Here is a 25,690-nt window from a genome sequence, read left to right on the forward strand (position 1 = left end):
AGCATTCATACTCCAAATTATGATTAATGCATAAAAGTAACAAATGGGTAAAACCAATCAAATACACCACTAATTATGCAGCCTGCAAATTAATACATTGAAAACACAAAACCAATTCTTTCCTCTCAATATGTTCTTAGCAAAGATAGGTTTAGAAAATCCATTAGCTTCTTCAGCCCTCGTAATTGTATCCCGACCAAAGCACAACTCAGGTTTATTAATATCTCTTCAGCTAGACTCTTGATCAATACACTACACCGGGCACAAAATCAATCACTTATATGAAAGAACAGTGACTCAGAACTTAATTGTTATGTTGCAGAGTATTTTCAAACTTAACTTCAAAGAAAATATCTTCACCGGCCCACTCCCCTGTCCTTGTCTGCCTGACCAATAATTCATTTAATTGTGAATTTCTCTCTGCCCAGGAGCCACCTGGGTCATACACGTAAACTTTAAAAAAAAATAATACACATTTCACAGCCCACCCCAAATCTAACAAAATGGAGTGGGTAGCAATGTAATCAATGTCATCTCCAGATAACCTCAATAGCTAATGAGCAACAGTTGTCATTTGAGCCTATCTCCTTGTGCCATAAGAAAGGTGGTTCCTCACTTTGAAAGCAGACCTTAATTATTTTTCAGGTATCGTATGTAAACAGAGTTCATTGCTGCAATGGGGGGGGGGGGTAGGTGTGTGGCTTCAGGTTGCTTTCCCTTTGTGCAAGATAGGATAGAAATGTGACTATGATCCATTAAGACTATGATCCTACGGTCTGCAAATAAAAACATCCTGAAGGTCCCAGGCCTCAGAGAGGTTAGGCTGGCCTCAACTAGAGCCAGGGCTTTCTCGGCTGTGGCTCCAATCTGGTGGAACGCTCTGTCACAAGAGACTAGGGCCCTGCGGGACCTGACATCTTTCTGCAGGGCCTGCAAGACAGAGCTGTTCCACCAGGCCTTTGGTCAGGGCACAGCCTGACTCCCTCCTCTGGCAACTTGCACAGAATTTTGCTTAACGGTTGCCATTAATTTGATTTTAATTAATTTTTATAATGAAATGTTTTTAGAATGTTGGATTATTTGATTGTTTGATTATTTGATTGTTGTTGGCCGCCCTGAGCCCGGCTTCGGCTGGGGAGGGCGGGATATAAATAAAATTTATTATTATTATTATTATTATTATTATTATTATTATTATTATGCAATTAAAGAAGTGCAATCAAAAGAGGAACTTTCAGCACGGAAGAGTTTAGTGATTTGTTTGTCTTTTTATCTGGACTATGGGGGTTGTAGAGAAGCCAGGAGTAACTTTACAATAAAATCAGTATATTGAATCTCTGCTTTTAATAGACACACAGGTCCGACTTTCCAAACGCAATGCATTCCCAAGAAATTGTTCATTAGGCAAGTGTTCACATAATGCGCTGAGGGTTTCCACTATTTCCTATGGGAACATTTCTAATTTCTTGCATCTCCCTCCCGGCCCTGGTTTCTGCCAGAAACTGCTGCAGTCAACCAGCAAAAGGCAAACAAAGGAAAGACCGATTTGTCCAAACTCTCCTTCTCTCTCGATGGTTTCGGCCCAATATGGCTGCCGCTGACCAGCAAAGCACAAACAAGTAAGGAAGTGGGCAAATCTCAGCTGTTCAGATATCTGAACCCTCAGTTGTTGTAGTGAGGTTTGGGTATAATTGTTTTTGTTTGGATAACTGAAATTTTGGATAATGAGTGTTCCACTAGCAGGTCTTACATGCATTATATTAAACAGACACTTTGTGATAAGTTAGATTCTCCTAACAGAGGGCCCATGTTGTGCTCGGCACTGGAACTCTTCCCCCAATTGCTTGTGGGTGGGGCTTCCCCCACTCCAAGCCGGTGGTGCCACAGTTAAGCCAATGGCCTTTAGCCAATCAGCAGCGTGGCAAGGTTGGGGGTTGGGGGTATTTATTTGGCAGCGCAACGTTGGGACCTCCTTTTGCTTCGCGCTGCCGAACACCCGCCCACCCACCCGTTAATTAGGTCATGTTTGGCCTTGCTTTGGACTTTGGTTGGTCGCCTGTTTTGGAACGGGAGCCGGGTAGGAATTTGGTCCAATGTGGCAGATTGGCTGTGGCCACTTGGTTTTTGCCTACCTCTTAGCAATCGTCACAACTTTGTAAGGTTTGGCGGTTAGGCATTGGTTTAGGGGAATGTGGGGAGGGGAGGTGCGGCCATCACCTGCCCCTCCAATTAATAGGGTATTCCGTTAAAGGAATCTGGGGGTCTTGATCTCGTCTGAAGCCTGGAGAGGGGCTAGGGCCATGCCAGGACCCCCGGGAACCCCAGGGGTGAGCGCCAGTCAATATACATTGATGGAGCTCCCCCTGCTGGTAGTTCACCCTTCCAGGCTTCCTGCTAGGGTGGGGCAGGAGCCAATTATAGTTTTGATACCAATGCCTAAGTCAATACCAGTCACGTTTGTGTATTTAATAAAGTTGTGGCCAAAATTTGCCCATTAACATTTAAACTAAATTCTGTCTCCACTGTGTTTCCATGGGGGATGCGTTTTGGGGCTCGGAGCACAATTATCCCAGAATTAGAGGCCTGATCCAGCAAAAACAGCTGTTGCCAAGATGTATTCAATATATATTCTTTTAAAAGTGAAATTTTAATACCACTTACCTCCAATATCTGGTCGGAGTTTATTATCATAGCCCTGGAGTAAAGAGTTCAGTATATGCGTGACATCTCCTTCGTGAATCTTTGGAGCAAGCACCCATGTTTTGTTCACAGTTAGGTCTTCGTCATCTTCATCATCTGCTTTATCCATGCTAATGGTAGTTCAATGAAAGGTTGGGAGAGGGAAAATAATGGAACTTAGCAGTGTGAAGAATGAAATATTCAACAATCAGTGTTGCATAAAATAAATATGCAAAAGCATTAAAATAGCAGCAGTTAGGGTCACAATGAAACAAAAAAATGTGTTCAAAAATACATTTAACTGTTCATTCCTAGCCCAACTATCTTCATTTTCCTAAAAATCAGTCAACTTGATCACAGTGAAGTTGTATAATTAAACACTGTGCATTTTAGTGAAATTAGCAGAACTAGAGGGGGATAGTACCACAGGTCTGTAACAGCAACTCCCAATATAATTTATATGGGGCTTACTCATGCATGTTTTCCTTTAAAACATCTGAGAATTTTTAAAAAAGAATTTTATTAAAAATCTGTAACTATTTTCTTTTGACACAAGTGAGTAAAATTTGCAAGCAAGCTAGTCCCTCAAGAGTAGATACAACCTGCCAAATTCTAGGCAAATATGTTCAGGGGGTTTTGTGTTGTGTAGTTTCAAATTTACCGTAAATTATTATTTTTAAGGAAATGTTAACAATATTTGTTTTATTCTGAAGCAGAATTGAATGAAATTTGTAGGCAAGGTCACCCCTTCTGAGGACATGGACCATGCCAAATTTCCAATGGATAGCGGAAGTATGTTTCTGCTAGGGCAGCCATTGTTGTTTTGGGGTGGGTAATCTCCACCAGCATTCTGTGAGCAATGAGTCTGAAAAGTTCAGGCAAGACAGAGGCACTCATAGCTAAGAAATCCACTGCACTGCATTTAAAGAGACTCAGGGGCTTTTGCGCTAGATACCTTTTAAAGTTGATTTGTGAATGAGACGAGCCAAAAGGGATTTGGTTTCCAGGTATAATAATTCATAAGTCACCTGGAATACAAACTTGCCTGTCAATCGCAATGGAGTTCTCCTTTCCCCCATCATCCCACCCTGGTATTATTCTATATATGATAAAATCTTTCCTTCAACTCCGGCTACCTTCTGCTGATCCCACTTTACCCCAGACAAGCCACAACTCTTTCTGAGGTGCCCTGCTTGGGCTCTGGATTCTTTTGAATCAAATACACATTCTTACTTTTAAGGTACGGTATGTACTACATTCTGCTAATTCATCCAAGGTGGTTTACAATTTAAAATAGTGTTCTATTCTTATATATGCAATACAAAAAGGGAAGTGGGATGGGGAGGAAAGAGGAAAACAAACAAATCCAGGTATCAGTTCTTACACAGTTGTATTCTCATTTTTTATATATGTATAGAAGGGGTAAAAGATACTGTTCTTCATTGAGGTGCATATGGCATCTGCTATGCAGCGATATACCCTTCTTTTTAAAAAAAATCCCCAAATTTTTAATACTTACACCTTATAGATTTTTACACTTTTAAATACAAACTTGATATCACACAGACTAAAACAAGGTAGAAATTGTTTAAAAAATGAAGATAATATATATATAATGCTATTAACAAATTTAGATTGTTGTAAGGTAATCAGAAGGTAATTGTAGCTTTTATGTATGTAAAAAAAAAAAAAAAAATCAACGGATGAAATTTGTTCTTTCCAGACTGCTGAGTAATCTATTTCGTTATTAAGTTATTCCAGGTTTTCCCATACTAAAGTACCATAATAGGCAGCATACACTTTTGTTCGTGGAATGAAATCCTACATTTAATTTTGCCCGTTTCCATCGTATGGCCACATCTTTTTTTCTTGCACTACAGCCCCACAGCCTTCCAGCATCCTACTTTAAGCTGTGGCATGCTGAGCACTTTGCTCAAATTGCTCTAGGACATTCAATCATGTTAGAAGGATTATCTCGCATTCTTCCCTCAGAGATCCAAATCATCACCTGAATGGCTCTCCAGGCTGGCAATGGCAATCGTTATCAAGCCAGAAGCTTCCATATGGAAAGTACAAAGTTATATCAGCTACGTGTTCAAGTCTGCCTAGTTCTCACTTCCAAAAAGTATTTTAATGGATTCATAGAAGAGGGTCCAAAGACCCAGGCAGATAGTTCCACACTTCCAACAGGGCTGTGGATTTGTGTTTCTAAAACAGCTGTCCTCTTACTCCAAATGGTAAACTGCTTTTGAAATGGGGGTGGCATTCAAAAGTAGTTGGCTATATGGGTGGTGAGATTTTACTTTCTTGGGCTCCATGATCACTGCAGATGGTGACAGCAGCAACGAAATTAAAAGATGCCTGCTTCTTGGGAGAAAAGCAATGACAAACCTAGACAGCATCTTAAAAAGCAGAGACATCACCTTGCCAACAAAGGTCCGTATAGTTAAAGCTATGGTTTTCCCAGTAGTGATGTATGGAAGTGAGAGCTGGACCATAAAGAAGGCTGATCGACGAAGAATTGATGCTTTTGAATTATGGTGCTGGAGGAGACTCTTGAGAGTCCCATGGACTGCAAGAAGATCAAACGTATCCATTCTGAAGAAAATCAGCCCTGAGTGCTCACTGGAAAGACAGATCGTGAAGCTGAGGCTCCAATACTTTGGCCACCTGATGAGAAGAGAAGACTCCCTGGAAAAGACCCTGATGTTGGGAAAGATGGAGGGCACAAGGAGAAGGAGACGACAGAGGACAAGATGGTTGGACAGTGTTCTCGAAGCTACCAACATGAGTTTGACCAAACTGCGGGAGGCAGTGGAAGACAGGAGTGCCTGGCGTGCTCTGGTCCATGGGGTCACGAAGAGTCGGACACAACTAAACGACTAAACAACAACAATATTGGTGGTGGTGGGGATTAGTTTAGCATTCAATGAAAACAAATCAAACCCCCCTCTTGGCATGCCCATGCTTATCTTTGAATCTTGGACATTATTATGATGTCCCCAAATGAGGACAGTTAGCAAGTAAATTAGTTGTTCACAAGTACATTACTTCTAGACTCAATATAATTCTGTTGAATTATTATCTGCATACTCTTATGAAGATGAAAAAAAGGAAGGAGCTGCAGAGTGAAAACAATTGCATGTCCATTTATTACTTACCCTTCAGTTGGATAAAGTATAAATTGCTGTTTTGCAAATACACGCAAGGGGGAAAAAATGGGCAACAGCTTGAGCGTGTCTGCAAATTCATTCAGATGATCCCCTCAAAGGTCAAAGAATGCCTAGAAGTAATTTTCTCTCTATTTGAATCAAATGAGTGCGGACTTTAAATATTCCTCCAGTGCTAAAGTTTGCAATCTCCATTACTCGTTCCAATAAATTTTCAAGCAATTGCTGGAGGCTTGAAGTCAAACAAAGTGCACCCAGACTGAAAATGGTAACCATAGCAGTGATGAGCATATCTTGACAGACAGACAATAGTGAGCATTAATTAATGCGCAGAATGCACATATAGAATGGAGAGAAAACCATTATAAACCTAAGTTAAGCACAGTTATTTCGGGGGGGGGGGGGATCCTAATATTTTGTAAACATATATTATTGCTGCTTCTTAGTTTCAACAGAGTACTGCCCAATCCAGAAATCTCTCTCTCTGTGTGTAAATCTGTTACAAAATGGATCAACCTTTACCAATAGATAACATGGATCTCCATACACAAAGAAATGATTGCATGGATCTGCTTCTTCCACCAAAATGAGTGACCCAAGAAGAGATCAGGGCCACTGTACTGCAATTGCATCCTGCATTGTAGATCCTTCATTGAGTAGAGGGTTGGATCCTTTAAAGAATGTCTTAAGTATAAAGTAGCATATAAATAAATTAAACAAATGAATAAATAGGTGACCTTTGAAGTCCCTTCCAGTTCAAAAATTCTATTATTCCAAGGCAGTTCTGTACAGGTTCCCGTATCTTGGAATGATGGCGTCTAAACTATGGACGCACTTTTACTCTCGCACGATTGAATGTATTGCCCTCGGCTGTTCTTGAGGGACAATTCCAACAGATTCCACATGGAAAACGTTTATGTCCCTGTGGAGATGGCAGTACCAAATCAGTGGTGCATGTCCTTCTGGCTTGCACACTTTATAAAGACCTGAGGAATGAAGTTATCACCCCTCTTTTATTCTCCATTCTGGGTCAGCCCAGCCACTGCCACAGTGTGCTTTCTCTTGGCTGATCAAGATGAGCAGGTGGCAGCAAAGGTTGCAATGTTTTTAGCTGGGGCAATCAAAATAAGATCCACTATTTGACTATTGATTCAAAACCCTAAAATGTATTTTATATAATTGACTTTTTATTTCTATTCTTTGTATATCGTATTGTTGTTTTATTGCTATGGCCGATGGCTGACGCAAATAAAGATTCATTCATTCGTTCCTTTCTTGAACTGATGGCTAGATCAGGGTGTTTGACTTTCCAAAAGGAATAGCATTATGGATTCACTTACCGTGGGAGTAGTCTTTTATTCATACAATGGTTTTTATTTGGGTAGAATTGCACTTCCACAAAATAAATTAAGTTTTCATGTCTTTTTAAAGGATTAACAGAGAGCTAGAAAACTACCCTGAACATTATATGAAGAGTGATGCAAAGAAAGGCAATACTGTAGAAATAATCTCTAAAGTCAACCCTACGTCTTGAATGTTTTTTATTTTCAGTGTTTATTCTTTTTGTTTGATGCATTAGCAAACTGCATTGTTGAATGCAATTTCTATTTAGCACCACATCTTTCCAATCTGTTACTATCCCTCATCCCAGCCTCTCCCATCCCCAATATCCCACTATCTTTCCTTCCTCATTTCCCACTACATCTCATCATATCCCACTCTGTAAATGGGCAAAAGAGGAGGGTGGGAGGAAACTGCAGGTAGATGTGAATATAACTTTACATGGCAAAGCAACACTACCAAACGAATGGCAATCAAGATGTTCAAAGAGTTTTCTAAACTATTAAGCTGTTTTTAAGTAAAAACAATAGACAGTGTAATGACCAAATGTGTTGCTGGCAGTTCTGTTTTTGAAAGTGTGAAAATAACTTGCCTTCTAACTACCTGAGTGATGCTACACTGAGAATCATGTAGGCATGTATAAATATAAATTGCAAAGTGATCGCACAGATTACTGAGATGGGAATGTGATGCTTTACATACCTGTACACCTTATATTTATTATTGTTATAGTGTGTGCTGCTGTTGCTAATTTGTTGAGAAAGAGAAGGCTGGAATACAGACATGTGACTTCTCCAGACCCTACTCACCCCACGCAAAAGTACAAGCATGCCTGATCATGTCCTTTGTTCCACCCTTTACAATAGCAATATCCCCAGTAATCAATGAGATGGTGAGCAGGTAATTTTCTTCTTTTTCTAACCCTCATCACTTGCTCCTTAGTGATTTATCCATCCCCCATGGAGATGAATGGTAAGCATTTATTTACACAAAGCAGTATATGTTGGATGGGTGCTCAAAGAGCTGCTCCAAAGTAACTCCTATTGGATTCAATGGGATTTACTCCCAGGTAAAGCTGGTTAGGGCTGAAGCCCAGGTCTGTTCTCGCTGTCCATGGTGAGACCCCTCATTTAAAACATGATCCTGTCTGCAGTTCCATTTCTGGAACGCAGGGAATGGTGAGCTGCCCACATAAAACTCTTTGTAATTGAATGAATAAGGGATAATCATTGCCGGGAAAGTTCAGCTTCAGAATATGACTGCTGTGTAGACTGCAAATTAATAATAATAATAATAAAAGTATGTGAAGTCTAAATGAGGAGGGTGCCTGTGCCATATCTTGAGCAAAAGTAGGGCACTCTTGGATGCAGGTTCGCCAGGGGGATTTTGAACCACCCACAAGGCTTTTGAGAGTCCCTCTGCTGTTCCTTTGAACGAACGAGATAATGAGTATGATTGAATTAATGGCAAATGCATATTAGTAAATCTCATCACTATAGCCACAAAATCAGCATTCTGCATTACTGGGGCGGAGGTGGCGGGGAGCTAATCCTCCAACTAGTCATTTAGAAACAGGCCTTCATTGTCTGCTGCACACGTCTATGCCTCGAGGATGCTTCAGAGAGTGCCAATTTATGCTTAACGTTTTGAACGCCGGTAGAAACAGAACCTCGATTTTAAATGGCCAAAAAAAACCCCAAACACAGGCATTTCTTGTAGATGCCTGCTCTGGCAAGTGAAGGGCGGGATGGGGAATGAGTCAGTGTGGTGAGAGCCAGTGTGGTGTAGTGGTTAAGAGCGGTAGTCTCGTAATCTGGGGGCCCGGGTTCGCGTCTCCACTCCTCCACATGCAGCTGCTGGGTGACCTTGGGCCAGTCACACTTCTCTGAAGTCTCTTAGCCCCACTCACCTCACAGAGTGTTTGTTGTGGGGGAGGAAGGGAAAGGAGAATGTTAGCCGCTTTGAGACTCCTTAAAGGGAGTGAAAGGCGGGATATCAAATCCAAACTCTTCTTCTCTTCTTCTTCGTGTCAGGAGGAGCCAATCAGCAAAGCTGGCCCACCCTCCTTGCTGTAGGGGACAACACACATACAGTGCTGCCACTGCAGTGCTTTGTGGGTTGTGGCCATAGTTCATTAGCAGAGCCAGGGGCGTAGCTAGCTGCTCTGGCACCCGGAGTGGGAGGTTAAACTAAAGATGAAGCTAGCAATATTTGCTTTCCAGGGAACACAAAATACTGTATTAATCTAGATCACTTAATCATTTGAAACCAGCATTATATCTGAGGTGAGAAGAGCAAGGGCTCAGTCACATCTCCCTATCCCTTTTCCAATAAATATTCAACATATTATTATCAATAATAAAACCAGCAGCACTATGTGGCCATAGTTCATTAGCAGAGCCAGGGGCGTAGCTAGCTGCTCTGGTACCAGGAGTGGCGGGGGAATAGCGAGCCGCCCTTGGGGGTGCCTCAGTGACGCATGCATGGGGGTGCCACAAGGGGGCACTGAAGTAATCTGTGCACGGGGGCGCCATGGAGATCCGCCAAGAGGGGCAGCGCAGCGTTCCACCCAGGGGGGTGGCACAGCGAGCTGCCTATGGAGTTCGACTGGGGGACGCAAGCCCCACACTGCCGTTTCAGGCAGCGCGGAGCCCTGAGCCACTGCGTCACTCCCAGGAGAGCCGCGTGGCTCAGGCACGCTGCAGGCCTGGCCCCGTGGTAAGTGCAGCCCCCCATGGTGTGGCATCCCTCAAGGATGACACCCGGGTGGACCGCACTCCACTTCCTACACCCCTGAGCAGAGCACATGCTTTGTATTACAGCAAGCCCTGGATTCAATCCCTGGCTTCTCCAGTCAAAGGACTGCAGAAGCATGGCTGGGAAGACCATTCCCTTTGATTGCAAACTATACCTGTCTTCTGACCTTCTGACCCTGGTGTTTTCCTTATGCTAAAGATGGGTGCTTCCGTTTAGCAAAGTTGCTACTCCCCCACGCGGAAGCTTTCATGGTTAACCTTAAGAACCAAGATTTGTGTTTTCAGATGCTTGTCTGCAGCCTTTTACAAAAGTGTCTGGATTGCAGGTGGCCACAAAAGCTCACAGGGGTTTCTTGTTTTGACTTGTGCTTGCCTTGTAAAGGCAAAGGGACCCCTGACCATTAGGTCCAGTCGTGGCCGACTCTGGGGTTGCAGCGCTCATCTCGCTTTATTGGCCGAGGGAGCCGGCGTACAGCTTCCGGGTCATGACTAAGCCGCTTCTGGCGAACCAGAGCAGCGCACGGAAATGCCTTCCTGCCGGAGTGGTACCTATTTATCTACTTGCACTTTGATGTACTTTTGAACTGCTAGGTTGGCAGGAGCAGGGACCAAGCAATGGGAGCTCACCCCGTCAGAGGAATTTGAACCACCGACCTTCTGATCGGCAAGTCCTAGGCTCTGTGGTTTAACCCACAGCCCCAAATCAAGCGGAGGCAGTCCACCTTGGCTTGTTATCCTGGATTTGCAGGAATCTTCTGCACACCTCTAGTAGCCATGCCCAGTGGTTTGTGGCCAGCATCTGATGATCCAAGATATGCAGCCTCAGTCTATACTGACAGCGCTGGTGGCCTGAAAGCGAGCTAATGGTTTGGTAGACAGTGAACAGGCTGGTAATCAGGGATATACTGTGATGTGAGAGCAGTTTAGTCTGCACCTGAGACACATTAGTCAGACGGAGGAGTCAGCTTCATAGGGCCAGATGGGACCTTATGTGTTCCTTGTGTCACCTGATCCCTGCCAGACTGACCCCTGTTTTCCCATCCGTTAGATACTCGCAGTTGTGCCACTGCATCACAGCAGGGATCAGGCCTCCTGCTGCAAGCTGCCGCAGAGATGTAGTGAGTTTCACAGCCAGCAACCACAGTTTTTGAGCCCCCACGATCCTCACATCTATCTAGAGATAGCCATGGCTATTGCCCACTGTATTTTTAATGGGATCGTAGTTTAGACTAAATCACTTTTTTTTAGTCCCTTCCAGTTTAGTAACTCTGATTGTAAAGGATTCAGCCATAATGGGAACAGGGGTGCAAGGGTTGTTTTCAATCAATTCCCCCCCTTTTTTGAATTTTATTTATTTATTCAAGTTCTTATGTTACATCGGTAAACATTATCATATTACATCACAAGACTTATTATACTATAATTTTCAACATGTATACAAAGTTTATATACTAAAAGAAAAGAAAAAAAAACCAAGGGCAAAAAACTATTCCAAAATCATATACAGTGGTGCCTCGCAAGACGAAATTAATTCATTCTGCGAGTCTCTTCGTCTAGTGGTTTTTTCGTCTTGCGAAGCAACCCTATTAGCGGCTTAGCGCTATTAGCGCTTTAGCGGCTATTAGCGGTTATTAGCGGCTATTAAAGGCTTAAAGGATTAGCGGATTAGCTGCTAAAAGGCTATTAGCGGTTTAGCGGCTTAGAAAAAGGGGGTGGGGAGTGAAAAAAAATCTCAAGACTCGCAAAGACATTTTCGTCTTGCGAAGCAAGCCCATAGGGAAATTCGTCCTGCGAAGCGCATCGAAAAACGGAAAACCCTTTCATCTAGCGGGTTTTCCGTCTTGCAAGGCATTCATCTTGTGGGGCACCACTGTATATACCAACACTTTGGACTTCCTGTCTATCCCATTGTATATTCCTTATTATTGTATATTTCTTTACATTTTATCTAATACATTCCTATATCAATATGTACCCTTGGTCTTATTTCTCAACTCAGTCTCTCTCCAACGTTCAATCAACTTTTTCTTAGAGTAGACTCACATACCCCTCAACAGTTCCAATTTCAGTGGGACATCCTGGAATTACAGAAGTTGTCTCAGAGCACCAGACCAAAAGATGCTCGTTTTTTGCTCCCATGAGAGCTCAGGACTGATTTTGATCAGTGGGATGTTGGATGATATGGACTTATTAAAATTAATGACCATGATTGACTTAAATCTATTAACTTTTATGGTTTTACTCTTGGTATATGTTAGATGAATACAACCCTAAGAAAAAGGGTTTTGCCTAGAACAGTCTATTATTTTGCTTGGATTAACTGAATGGTTATCAACCTGAAGTTGATGAGGCTAGACATAGGTGGAATCTACACACATATTTTAAAAAGTTCTGAAATTGCTTCTTTTAAAAGCGTTTTTAAAAACACATTGAATTTTCCATGAGGCTCACCATCGCCATCTAGTGCCAAGTTGTATGTTGCATTTAAAACACACGTAAAACATTTTATTTGCAGCTGTGTAGCTGAGTCTTGGGACGCGGGTGGCGCTGTGGGTAAAACCTCGGCGCCTAGGACTTGCCGATCACATGGTCAGCGGTTCGAATCCCCACGGCGGGGTGAGCTCCCGTCGTTCAGTCCCAGCTCCTGCCCACCTAGCAGTTCGAAAGCACCCCCGGGTGCAAGTAGATAAATAGGGACTGCTTACCAGCGGGAAGGTAAACGGCGTTCCGTGTGCTGCACTGGCTCGCCAGATGCAGCTTGTCACGCTGGCCACGTGACCCGGAAGTGTCTGCGGACAGCGCTGGCTCCCGGCCTCTAGAGTGAGATGAGCGCACAACCCTAGAGTCTGTCAAGACTGGCCCAAATGGGCAGGGGTACCTTTACCTTTACCTTAGCTGAGTCTTCCGTTGAGGGACGGCAAGTACAGGGTGAGTCCTTTAAAAGAGGCCCTGTGGATACAGAGCACACATGTTCCATGGGGCCTCTTTTAAAAGACTCACCCTGTAGCTTGTGGTTTTCAGGGAGGACAGAGTGAAGATAAGAGAGGCAAGTTGGAATTCTGGAAGATTTCAGGTTGTGAATCCATGAACCTCCACCTATACTCAACTTGTATATATGTAAATAAATGCAAACATTACAAAATGTAATTCTAAAGGGGACCAAATCAAGGCAGAACCTCACCTCTTAAACCTCATTTGTGGAAGCACAAGTTCCACACACAACCACTTTTCACTGTTTCTTGTACCTTGTGGGGCAAAACTGGGTACAGTGGTACCTTGGTTCTCAAACTTAATCCTTTCTGGAAGTCCATTCCAAAACCAAAGCGTTCCAAAACCAAGGGGCGCTTTCCCATAGGAAGTAATGCAAAACAGATTAATCCATTCCAGAGTTTTATAAACAGCCCCTAAAACAGCAATTTAACATGAATTTTACTATCTGCCGAGACCATTGATCCATAAAATGAAAGCAATAATCAATGTACCGTCCTATAAAATAAATATGACAGTGTTGTAGAACATAAAAAATAAAAAACATCATTACCTGCACTGATGATAGTCATTGTAGCTGAACTGGGTTCCACACAGTCACAAAAACAAATTAACTGAAAAAGCCTCAAAAACAAAAACGCAAAATAAATAGCAAAAACAAAAGCCCCAAACTTAATCCATTCCGGAAGTACATTTGACTTCCAAAATGTTCGAAAATCAAGGCGCTGTTTCTGATTGGTGCAGGCGCCCCGGAAACAATAGCTGACAGCTGCATCGGACGTTCGGCTTCCGAAAAACGTTCAAAAACTGGAACACTCCCATGTTTTCAGCATTTGGAAACCAAGGCGTTTGAGTACCAAGGCGTTTGAGAACCAAGGTACCACTGTACAGTGAATGCACAGAGGACAAGGAAGTTGGATCACAATGACAGCATTGCCTGCGCACATTCATTGGCTCACCTGTAAAGGACTAAGTGCATACAAGCAGTGTGCAGTCTCTGTCAGCATGACTGGGAACACTGCTTTGCCAGACAAATTACAATGGTACCTCTAGTTATGAACTTAATTTGTTCCGGAGGTGCGTTCTTAACCTGAAACTGTTCTTAACCTGAATCACCACTTTAGCTAATGGGGCCTCCTGCTGCTGCCACGCCGCCGCAGCACGATTTCCGTTCTCATCCTGGGGCAAAATTCTCAGCTCGAGGTAACTCTTCCAGGTTAGCAGAGTTTGTAACCTGAAGCGTTTGTAACCTGAGGCATTTGTAAGTACAGTGGTACCTCGGGTTACATACGCTTCAGGTTACATACGCTTCAGGTTACAGACTCGGCTAACCCAGAAATAGTGCTTCAGGTTAAGAACTTTGCTTCAGGATGAGAACAGAAATCGTGCTCCGGCGGCGTGGCAGCAGCAGGAGGCCCCATTAGCTAAAGTGGTGATTCAGGTTAAGAACAGTTTCAGGTTAAAAACAGACTTCCGGAACGAATTAAGTTCTTAACCTGAGGTACCACTGTAATAGTAGAAGAAGAGTTTGTATTTGATATCCCGCTTTATCACTACCCGAAGGAGTCTCAAAGCGGCTAACATTCTCCTTTCCCTTCCTCCCCCACAACAAACACTCTGTGAGGTGAGTGGGGCTGAGAGACTTCAAAGAAGTGTGACTAGCCCAAGGTCACCCAGCAGCTGCATGTGGAGGAGCGGGGAAGCGAACCCAGTTCCCCAGAGTACGAGTCTATCGCTCTTAACCACTACACCACACTGGTTCTACTGTACTGGACATCCGGGTTGGAACCCCCCATCTCACCCTTCACTGTGCTCAGTTGGTCACATGAACTGGACATGTTATCCATGGGTAGCAATTTTCTAGAAGCCAATTGTGTGCTTCACATTTGAGATTATGTTTCCTTTTAACTTAGTGTCCTATTATGCTGAGTTAGTGAACAAAGAGGTTTTCAAATATGCTTTCCCCTCTCCTCAGAATAATTCAAGGCATGCTAATCAGATATGGAAAAAAGTAGCAAATGAATAATTGATAACCGAGTTCAGTGAAGCAAACTACAGTATACTGAGGTTAGGAGGAGAATTAATAGAAAGGCTTCATGCCCTAATCCTCATCTACATGTTATTCTAATAAACCTCTGTGATGGTCTCATCTTCCAACTGCTTTAGGAAACAACTCCAGATGTCAGGGTCCTCAGATTTTTTTTTGCACACACACACACACACACACACACACACAAGCAGGATGCCCAGACTAGAGTTAAATGCTAGTATTACCTGTATCATGTAACCCAAGTAGTAGTACAGTGGTACCTCAGGTTACATATGCTTCAGGTTAAAGACTCCGTTAACCCAGAAATAGTGCTTCAGGTTAAGAACTTTGCTTCAGGATGAGAACAGAAATTGTGCTCCAGCAGGAAATTTCTTTCAGTGCTTTGGAAGTACAGTGGTACCTCGGGTTACATATGCTTCAGGTTAAAGACTCTGTTAACCCAGAAATAGTGCTTCAGGTTAAGAACTTTGCTTCAGGATGAGAACAGAAATTGTGCTCCGGCGGCACGGCAGCAGCAGGAAGCCCCATTAGCTAAAGTGGTGCTTCAGGTTAAGAACAGTTTCAGGTTAAGTACAGACCTCCAGAACGAATTAAGTACTTAACCTGAGGTACCACTGTAATTCCACTATCCAAATTTGGGCTTGAGCAATTGGCAAGTATTCATTTGGAGAATTTTTATGCCCGAATAAACAAATATCCCCCCACCCTTAATCCATATAAACATTGACTCTTGCCACAGGAACTTGAAGCAGTCAAATGTTTACAAATTCATGGCATAAATTAAAGAAGTTTCCTGCTTATTATTCTCCCCAAAGAAACACACGTTTATAGTGGTTTCGCTCCTAGCCAGACTATTAACCACACATTGCCCTCTGGGATATCTTTATTACAGTTTGCTCTCAGGTTACATTGTCAGTGATGCTCCTTCTTAATGAGCCATTGTATATTAACTTTTGGTAGCAAGAAGCTGGACTTTTAAGCTGCATTAACTCCATGCTGAGGGAGACAGCACAAGTTAAGTAAATTGCAAGACGCCTATATAAGACTTTGATACAGACTGGTTCAGCACTGTCTGAGCCAGGAATGAGACACTATCGCAAGCACAAGATGTGAAGGAATTTAACTGTTATGTCATTTTGGGGGGGTTTTGTTCTAGGCTGTAGAACAGTTGCTTTTCCTCGGAGGCTACTACTCACGGCAGGGCCAAAGGTTCAGTCCAAGAACCTGATACTTAAGGGTGGGAATGAAATTGAAAGGCTGAAGGGCGGGTGAGGAAACACAAATAAATTATGAGAAAGTGAAGCAGAAGCACTATTCTTCTGGCTTGCCAAAAGCTTGAGGTGGGAGAGTAGAATTAATTTATTAAAATAAAGCTGGTATGGATTAGCTGCCAAGCATTAGCTTATGTAGAGAAACAGTTTGAACTAGGCTGAGCAGGATGATTTCCTATCTCGTTTTAATTCCCTCTATTGTTTACATATGGGACGCGGGTGGCGCTGTGGGTAAAAGCCTCAGTGCCTAGGGCTTGCTGATCGAAAGGTCGGTGGTTTGAATCCCCGCGGCGGGGTGCACTCCCGTTGTTCGGTCCCAGTGCCTGCCAACCTAGCAGTTCGAAAGCACTCCCAGGTGCAAGTAGATAAATAGGGACCACTTACTAGCGGGAAGGTAAACGGCGTTTCCATGTGCGGCTCTGGCTCACCAGAGCAGCGATGTCACGCTGGCCACGTGACCCAGAAGTGTCTCCGGACAGCGCTGGCCCCCGGCCTCTTGAGTGAGATGGGCGCACAACCCTAGAGTCTGTCAAGACTGGCCCGTACGGGCAGGGGTACCTTTTATTGTTTACATGTAATTCTTCAAAGTTTTTTAAAATGAGTTTTCTTCCCCTTTAAAATATTTTCTCATTGTCTCCTGGGACATATGGATGCCAACTACGTGTGTGTGTGTGTGTGTGAGAGAGAGAGAGAGAGAGAGAGAGAGAGAGAGAGAGAGAGAGAGAAATATGCTCTTATATTTTGTTATTTAGGTAAAGGTAAAGGGACCCCTGACCATTAGGTCCAGTCGTGACTGACTCTGGGGTTGCAGTGCTCATCTCGCTTTATTGGCCGAGGGAGCCGGCGTACAGCTTCCGGGTCATGTGGCCAGCATGACTAAGCCGCTTCTGGCGAACCAGAGCAGCGCACGGAAACGCCATTTACCTTCCCGCCGGAACGGTACCTATTTATCTACTTGCACTTTGACATGCTTTCGAACTGCTAGGTTTGCAGGAGCAGGGACCGAGCAATGGGAGCTCACCCCGTAACGAGGATTTGAACCGCCGACCTTCTGATCGGCAAGTCCTAGGCTCTGTGGGTTAACCCACAGCGCCACCCACGTCCCTATTTTGTTATTTACCCTATGCCTATACAGCACAGAGTTGAACGAACATATCATACAGTGCAGAGTGTAGGATGGGCCAGTAAACAAGTATCGGGGCCAAAAGGTTGGTTAGTGGAGGTGGCAAGGGACTAAAGAATGGTGATGGAAGGTTTGGATTAGCTCACTTGATCCCCTCCTCTCTAGAGTTCATGCTTTTGCACAAGGCAATGGAAATAACTGCCCCAGGCCTCCTTTTTCTCTGTTCCCCCTAGGGCTACTCAACACAGGATGTGATGTAATCAGGCTGTGATTTCTCTCCCCCCGCTTTCATTGGCAGAACTCACAGTCTGATATGACATCACACTGCGTATTGATTTTTCCCAACTACGCAATACAAAAGAGAAAAAGGAAAAACAAAGCATGGAGCTGTTGTGGTTTTTGGCACCAGCTGTGTGTTTGCGACAACATCTAGTTCCAGCCAGACAATATTTCATACTCAAGTGGAAGTTGTACTAGGCAAGGGGGGAGAACTGTCCTAATTATTATTTCCAACTAATTAGAAACCGCACCATGACTAATAAATCCCCAAGCACAAAATGACTAATGACTAGGTATTTTCACTAGCAGGCACCACGCTCATCTTTAAACATGAATATTGGAGATCTTTGTTCTATTTTCAATCTGGAGCAGACCAATCAGTTGAGTTTTAAATTGTAATTAACACCTGTCAGATTATGCAGTGGATAGCACAAAATAAGAGAGCAACGGTCTTTTGCTGCTATCCACAGTGTAAGTGAGATCCAGCACCAAAGTTGGGTTATCTGAGCTCTGTAAATCTGAGCGCCCAAATTAAGTTAATGACCATGAATTTTAAAAGGCGGCCGCTGAACGTGACCTCCCGGTTTCAATAAACAAATCCTATGGCTGAGATGGCATTTTATTCCTTATTTTTTTATTTCTTCACAGAAACAGGAGCTTATGAGTCACAAGCCCCAGGGCAGTATGCTAATGTTCTTGTCTGATCAAACATTTAATTGGGCAACAACTCCTGTGATTTAAGGCATGGAAAGTATGAACACAATTATTTGTCATTCCTATTGCACTAGAAGCATCTTTTCCGAGACCAAAACATCCTCATAAACCAAGGGCAGGGAACCGTTTTTGGCAGCATGGGTCAGATCCTTATCAGGATCAGCCTCACAAGAGGGGGGGTGGAATTTGACAGGTGGGTGGCCCTGTGAACCTCTCAAAATCCCTTGTGTGGAATATCAGATAGCCAGATGGGTGTCTGGTGCTTGAGAACCAGCAACAGCTTCAAAGACCTTTTGCTGATTGCAAAGGACTTTAAGATAGCCCCCACCTTATCTTATGTAGGGTGGGTGCTGTCTGACAGACTTTTGCAAAAGCACTCTTTGAAGCAGTGCCCCCTCCATTTAGCATCACTTGGCAATGTTTAAAGGGAGAAGAGCCTGCTTCAAATAGCACTTTTGCCAAGCTCTTTAATACAGACCCTGCACTCCTGAGTGAGCCTCTGCACAGGGACTGCCTTAAAGCCCTTGGCACAAGTGCTCTTTGAAGATGCTCCACACTCTTTAAGGCAGATGGATCCCTGTATTGTTTGAGTCCTTTGCCCTCTTCACGAGCATTGCTTGTACCAGTGATGGCAGCTGATGGGTGCCCTGGTGTGGTTTGGGGGAAATGGCCTTGCCGGCCAAACTAGACACCCTGGTGACCTAAGATTGACCTACAGGATGGAGGTAACCGCCATGATGTTGGCTATCACTGTGGATGCAGACTTGACCAGATCTTTGGTTAACCTGTTCACAAGGGAACGACATTGGAGGAATGGCTGTCACCTCGGATAACTCTCATCCTATCCCATAGGAAGCACCAGATTGAGGTTATGACTTGTCACACTTGTCAGACCAGATATTAACTGAAACAGGTCCATAGATGCCATGACTTCCAGATTCCTGGCTTTCAGTTGCCTTCTCCAGCAACAGTGGTGGTTGGAGTGCCATTGTGAATGTGAAGATAGGAGGTAATTGCAAATGTCCTCCCCTGGGCACCATAAAATGTTTTTATGCATTTCATCTCACACAACTGCTTTTGGGGATTCTATGAAACAAAGTATTTTCACACTATCTAGGACTGCTATCTCAGTCAAACTCTGCTTGTTAATACAATGTCTTAACATCACATTTTAAAAAACCCACCGAGGGTTTGCTTTTCTCTTTTTAATGACAAGCCATGATTCTTCCCTTTTAATACCAAGACAAATTATCCAGAATACTTGTGCTACAACGTGGGATGTTTCATGCCTAGGCAAATCACATCGACTAGCCTCCTATAGCTTTTACAGAATGCCTTCCTTGCAAGAGTTTTTGCTTGTCGCGCTCAAGAATTATTACCCTCCTCCATAGGAGTGTAATTACAACCCTTCCCTATAGAAAATTAATATCCCCATGTCCTGCTAGCAAGGCTAAAATAGTTGCAATGTTCAGTGTTCTCACCCAAGAGATGAAGATGACAACCCACAAATCTGAGACTCAAGCTGCCACTGCATATTGCCCACAGAGAAATTTCAAGGCTGATGTGCAAGTTTCCTCTTAGAAGAAACATCGGAGTAATTGGGAGGGGGGAGTTTTGAGTGAACTATCACATTTCTCAGTTGGGCAGGGGTCTGCACATCACTGCCTGTAACACAGAGACAGCTTTAATGCATGGTGCTGGTCAACTTCGGGGGGGGGGTCACCCACCTCTCACCAATGGTTGCAGTCAGGGAATTTCACCCCCTGGTCTTAAGGCGGTCTCCATTTCAGATGGAAATATGCACTGATTCAAAACATAATAAGCCAGCCTTACTTTGTTTGGTGGTCCTCCTGCTCATTCCACTGGGTCAGGTCCTGGACTTCTGCCTTGCCCTGAGAGCACCACTGCTTCTCACCAGCACTGGTTCCCTTGTTAGGAGTCATTGTGAAGACAACTCCTTGGGCAGTGGGCAGAATCAATAAGACCTGGGACTAGAGTTGCTACTGAATTTTATCTGAAGTGAAACTGCAAGGTAGATCTGGAGGTTTCTGCTCAGGAGAAATATTCAAGGAATTTTAAGGAAAGCAAATGTGGTAAGTCTAGCAAAATTTCTTAGGGGGCCAGATGTCCTCTGGATGTTTATGAACTACAACTCATTATTTCCCCTGCCAATTGGCAATGTTGGCTGGAGTAAATACAAATGGGGATGGGGGGGGGTTACCAGTTAAGATTTTATGTCAATTACATTACGCAGACTCTGCAACGCTCAGTACTGATTTAAACAAACAAACCAACAAACCCAGATGCCTGGAAGCATTAGATCTCATTCAAACACTGATTGTCCACAGTAACATCTTCTGCATGGTGAAGACCAGAATTAGCACTTGTCAGTGGACCCACAATGTGGATGACTTGTCTGAAGTGGGTAATTTCAAGTACATGTCCTTTTTGGTTGTGCAGATGAACCTATGAGGACTCAAACTGCACAGAAATACATGCTGCACCCAACCATGTCACCTCTGTGCAATCAGAGTACAGTGGTGCCCCACAAGACGAATGCCTCGCAAGACGGAAAACCCGCTAGACGAAAGGGTTTTCCGTTTTGGAGGTGCTTTGCAGGACGAATTTGCTATGGGCTTGCTTCGCAAGATGAAAATGTCTTGCGATTCCTGGGGTTTTTTTTTTCGCTCCCCACCCCCTTTTTCTAAGGCACTAATATCCTTTTAGCAGTTAATCCGCTAATCCCTTAAGCCTTTAATAGCCGCTAATAGCCGCTAAACCGCTAATAGCGCTAATCCACTAATCCGCTAATGGGCTTGCTTCGCAAGACGAAAAAACCGCTAGACGAAGAGACTCACAGAACGGATTCTTTTCGTCTTGCGAGGCACCACTGTATCTTATTCAGCAGGAAGAATCTTTGTTGGAATCTCAATTCATATTCAATGCATGAAAGGTCAGGAGAGGTAGTGATGGGGAAACAGCCAGCATCCATGGGGACTTGGGAGTCTGCTTCCTTTGGATGTGCGGACAGAGCTTCCATTTGCCTGAGATGTACCATCTTTCAGTCCCTTTGATGGAAGATGCAGGCCCCCAATAGGTAGAGGGCACTATGCAGCCAATATCTCAATCCGGAGCCTGAGGTCACACTCGTTTTTCTTCCATTTGCACTGAAAAAATTGGATCTGATCCTCTTTTTTTATTTCCTTTTTAACAGGCCATCAAACTTGTAGTGGCTTGATGGATACAGCAGGTGCCAAGAAGATCAAATCTCTTCTGAATCACTACAGCTGTGAAGCACATCTCCAAATGACATTAAACATTTTCTTCTCCACATGATAAGCTCAGTATAATTAACTAAACTCCCAGCAAGCGGCTCACTTGAAAGAAGGGTTCCTGTTTTTAAAGTGAAATTATTTCCAGCACATCAGAAATATTCACAGAATGCAAACGGTCTCACCAGAAACAACTTTCACAAATTCCATACTTATAATGTTGGTGAGTTACCTAAACTGAAAGAAGAAGGAAAAGTCTAGATGCATTGCTGCTCTTAGTTTAGCTGGTGCAGAATAAACCCAAAAGTATAAGTTGTTTGGGAGAACAGTTATAAGAACAAAGACGAGAATTAGGTTAGACCAGAGCTGGGACGTTTTTATGAAGAATGCTCCCAGATAATAAGAGAAGGCGAGTTGATCATCTTTTATTGGAATTGCATCTGTTAAGTTAGGAGTTTGGAAACTTTAAGTTACACTGAACTTTCAGAATGGAAAGGAAAGCAATTTCCTACTAGAATCAACAACAGAAACTTGTTTCAAATGCAGGTACAGTGGTACCTCAGGTTAAGTACTTAATTCATTCTGGAGGTCCGTTCTTAACCTGAAACTGTTCTTAACCTGAAGCACCACTTTAGCTAATGGGGCCTCCTGCTGCTGCCGCACCGCCGGAGCCCGATTTCTGTTCTTATCCTGAAGCAAAGTTCTTAACCTGAAGCACTATTTCTGGGTTAGCAGAGTGTGTAACCTGAAGCGTATGTAACCCGGGCTACCCCTATATTTCTGATTAATTTTAATAATGCCCTAAGCAAACGACTTCCCTCCTTTATTCCAAATAGGAATGCCACAAATTGATATTTGAAGTTTGCCAGTTCTATCAAAAAACTATTTTGGCTCCTTTCAGATTGTCCTGCATAAGGAACCCCAGATTTGCTTTGTATTTATGGTGGAATTTCTATGGGAACACCAATAGTATATTGATCATTGTGCCCTTTAAGCAGGGCTTCTTATTCCTACCATCCTGAGTACTGTAGCTCCCTGTGTTGCAATAACAGATGACACTAAATGGGCCTACATCTGGGTAAGGTAAAGGTAAAGGACCCATAGTCCAGTCAAAGGTGACTATGGAGTTGTGGCGCTCATCTCGCTTTCAGGCCGAGGGAGCCAGTGTTTGTCCACAGACAGCTTTCTGGGTCATGTGGCCAGCAGGACTAAACCGCTTCTGGCGCAACAGGACACCGTGACGATTGCCAGAGCGCACAGAAACGCCATTTCCTACGCCTGGGACACCTGGGCGATAAGAGCAATCCAATCACACCCAATTAATCAGACTTAACAAAAATAAGTAAGTTTCTGTCAATCCCATCAAGTATTACAAACAAATCTCATATTGGTACAAATTAAAGATACAAATGAGTGCTACTATAAGCCATAGGCGCCAACTCTAGGGGCCCCTGGGTGCCAGGGCACCCACACCTCAGAGCTCGATGCAACCTCCCTGGAGACGTTTGAGGCTGTGCCAGGTCTCCTAACATGACTTCCAGTATAAACTGGAAGTTCCAGTATAAACTGGAAGTTACATCAGAGGTCTTGCAAGGCCTCAGATGTGACCTCCAAGACTCTGCGAGGCCTTGGAGGCAATGTCTGAGGCCATACCAGGCCTCCAAACACGACTTCTGGTTTATATCAGAAGTTGCATCCAAGGTCTCACAAGGACCTGAGCTCTGAGACCTCGCAAGGCCTTGGAAACGCCGCTGCTGACATAACGTGACATCCAACATCATGTTACATCACCGGCGCCATTGGGCATAACCTGGGGCCCAAGTCAGCTGAAGATGCGCACATGAACAAAAACGCAATGTTTCAATATAACGCCACACAGAATACACCTGAGCTACATTGTTATAGTCAATGTTTAGTCAGTGTTGCTCTGGCATACCCCTGCAGTGCACAGCCTGGTGCCTCCACCTACAACAAGCTTTTGAATGCTAGGGTATGAAACAGGTGGCAGCGTTGCCCCAGTAACAATTCATTCATCCTCATTCTGACTACTAATGGAAATAACAAAAAGGCTTGCCAGCAAGAGCAAAGACAGCTCAGCTCCAAAATGCCAGCAGGAGCAAAGGATAGTCTTAGTATGGAGTCGTAGGTAAGATATCCTCGTGAAGACAAGCCAAACAGTAATTCCTGCTTCCACTCTGTGCTCATCAAAGTTCTTTAACACCTGTAGCAAAACTTTATGAATGAATTAATACAGCACGTAAAATAGTCTGGTGTCCTGTTTGGCTAATAGGTCACTGCTATAATTTGTATAATCTGTATTTTCCCACATGTTCTGATGTTGCTTGTCATGTGTGCTAGAATTAGTTGTCATGCAAGCACCAAAAAATGCTTTATGGCAGGCATAGGCAAACTCAGCCCTCCAGATGTTTTTGGGACTACAACTCCCATCATTCCTAGCTAACAGGACCAGTGGTCAGGGATGATGGGAATTGTAGTCCCAAAACATCTGGAGGGCTGAGTTTGCCTATGCCTGCTTTATGGGCAAATATACAGTAGCACCAAATAATTAGTACTCTGGGGTTTATAAGGCAGAGCCGGTGCACATAAGGTTCTTCACCATGGGATTGTATGTGTGTTTGTCCACTGTTCATGGCCCCAGCTATACACGCTGTGTCAAAATAATGCATATTGGAATGTTATTGCTAGGTGTAAAATGTTGCCTGCATGGCTTATTCTGGCACTACACCTTCATGCGTATGAACAATTTGGCTGGGAACCAATCCAACTCATGCGTCTGAGAAGCGAGCAAATTAGATTTCCTAGGATCCTGTTGGACCACAGCCATTCTTTTTGAGACCCATCATCTCTCACTGGAAATTTCTCTTCCCTTCAGCGTGATTGACGCTGTCATTCATTACCTCCACTCCATCAGAATACTTGGTCAGGATTAGATTAAATATATTTATTAGATCAGGGGCGTCAAACTCAAATTCATCGGGGGCCGCATCAGCAGTTTGGTCACCCTCAAAGGGCCGGATGACACCCCCTTTATGCACAAGGAGGAAGATGGTAGCTAAAATATAACTCATTCTCTTTGAAGGCATGCAGGCATAGATGGAAGGGGGTATTAGTTCTCCGCAAAGGTCGAGGACCCCAACATACACTCATGTAAGAAAACTTTTAGGTGCAGCTGCCCCCCATTGAGAGGAACAAGCATCCTCACCCAGGAAGAATGGCAGATGAAGCTGATGGACTACATGGAAATGGCAGAAATGACTGGCAGAATCCGAGACCAGGGAGAAGAGTTGGTGGAAGAAGATTGGAAAAAATTTAAAGTATATTTACAGAAATACTGCAAAATTAAGGAATGTTAGAAGAATACTGGAATGAAATTGTATGGTTTTAGCAGAAATGTTATAAAGAATTAAGCAAAAACTGATTGTTAATGGGCTAAAGTGGAAAATTTAAAGTTAGACTGTGTTAAGATAAATTATAGAACAAAAAATTGAGAAAGAGGGAAAGGATTTGCTGAATTGGCTAATTTGAACTAGAATGCAAAAAAGGAGGTGTGAGGAAGTCGAGGAAATAAGTAAATGAAAGATAAAGATATGGAAATTGGATGTGTTTTTAAATGTTTTTGTTTTTTCTTGTTTTGATGTATTGTTTTTTCTTTCTATTCTCGGTGTATTGTTTGTTAATCTTTTATTGCTTTTTTCTTATACTTTTTTCTGTAACTATAAAACTTCTAATTAATATTATTTTAAAAAAAGAAAGGAACAAGCGTCCTTCCGCTATGTACAGCCTCCCTCGATTTCCCACTCCCGCTTAAACATCAGCCCACAGCCCCACATAAAGGCAAACCACTCTTTAACATTCAAGTGTGTGTGATTAAAAGAAGCAATTTGCTATCATTCCCCTCCACACACACACACTTTGTAAATATGGGGAACAGATAAATGACGTCTAAGGGTTAGGTTTCATCCTTTATTCCCCAAGGAGGAGGGACGTAAATACTTAAAATAGGGAGGCGCCTTTTCTCTCTGTGTT

The 25,690-nt window shown here is 43.4% G+C and overlaps 2 protein-coding genes and 1 long non-coding RNA gene across 5 annotated transcripts in view; 2 read left to right on the top strand and 1 right to left on the bottom strand.

The window, feature by feature from the left end:
• The window catches only part of LOC310685552 (uncharacterized protein), a 945,613-nt gene extending 938,408 nt beyond the window's left edge, over positions 1–7,205 (top strand). The window contains exon 2 of the mRNA XM_083458086.1: positions 6,950–7,205. The gene's annotated coding sequence lies outside the window, so the exon portion shown is untranslated. The remainder of the gene's footprint in view (positions 1–6,949) is intronic.
• Positions 1–25,690, bottom strand: part of GABRG1 (gamma-aminobutyric acid type A receptor subunit gamma1) — a 76,024-nt gene that overhangs the window by 40,482 nt on the left and 9,852 nt on the right. For 2 of the 3 annotated variants that reach the window (XM_083458382.1, XM_083458384.1), the window contains exon 2: positions 2,662–2,810. In XM_083458382.1, coding sequence (XP_083314508.1) covers positions 2,662–2,810 — 149 coding nt within the window. Of the gene's footprint in view, positions 1–2,661; positions 2,811–20,204; positions 20,884–25,690 lie in introns of those variants that run through there. The other variant, XM_083458381.1, reaches the window with a different exon arrangement.
• On the top strand, positions 17,825–21,704 carry LOC310685738. The gene is made up of 2 exons (XR_014515456.1): positions 17,825–18,408; positions 21,586–21,704. It is a non-coding gene; the product is annotated as an uncharacterized lncRNA (long non-coding RNA).

The sequence above is a fragment of the Podarcis tiliguerta genome, assembly GCF_965153285.1.
Source record: "Podarcis tiliguerta genome assembly, chromosome: 9".
In the NCBI taxonomy this organism is placed as follows: domain Eukaryota; kingdom Metazoa; phylum Chordata; class Lepidosauria; order Squamata; family Lacertidae; genus Podarcis; species Podarcis tiliguerta.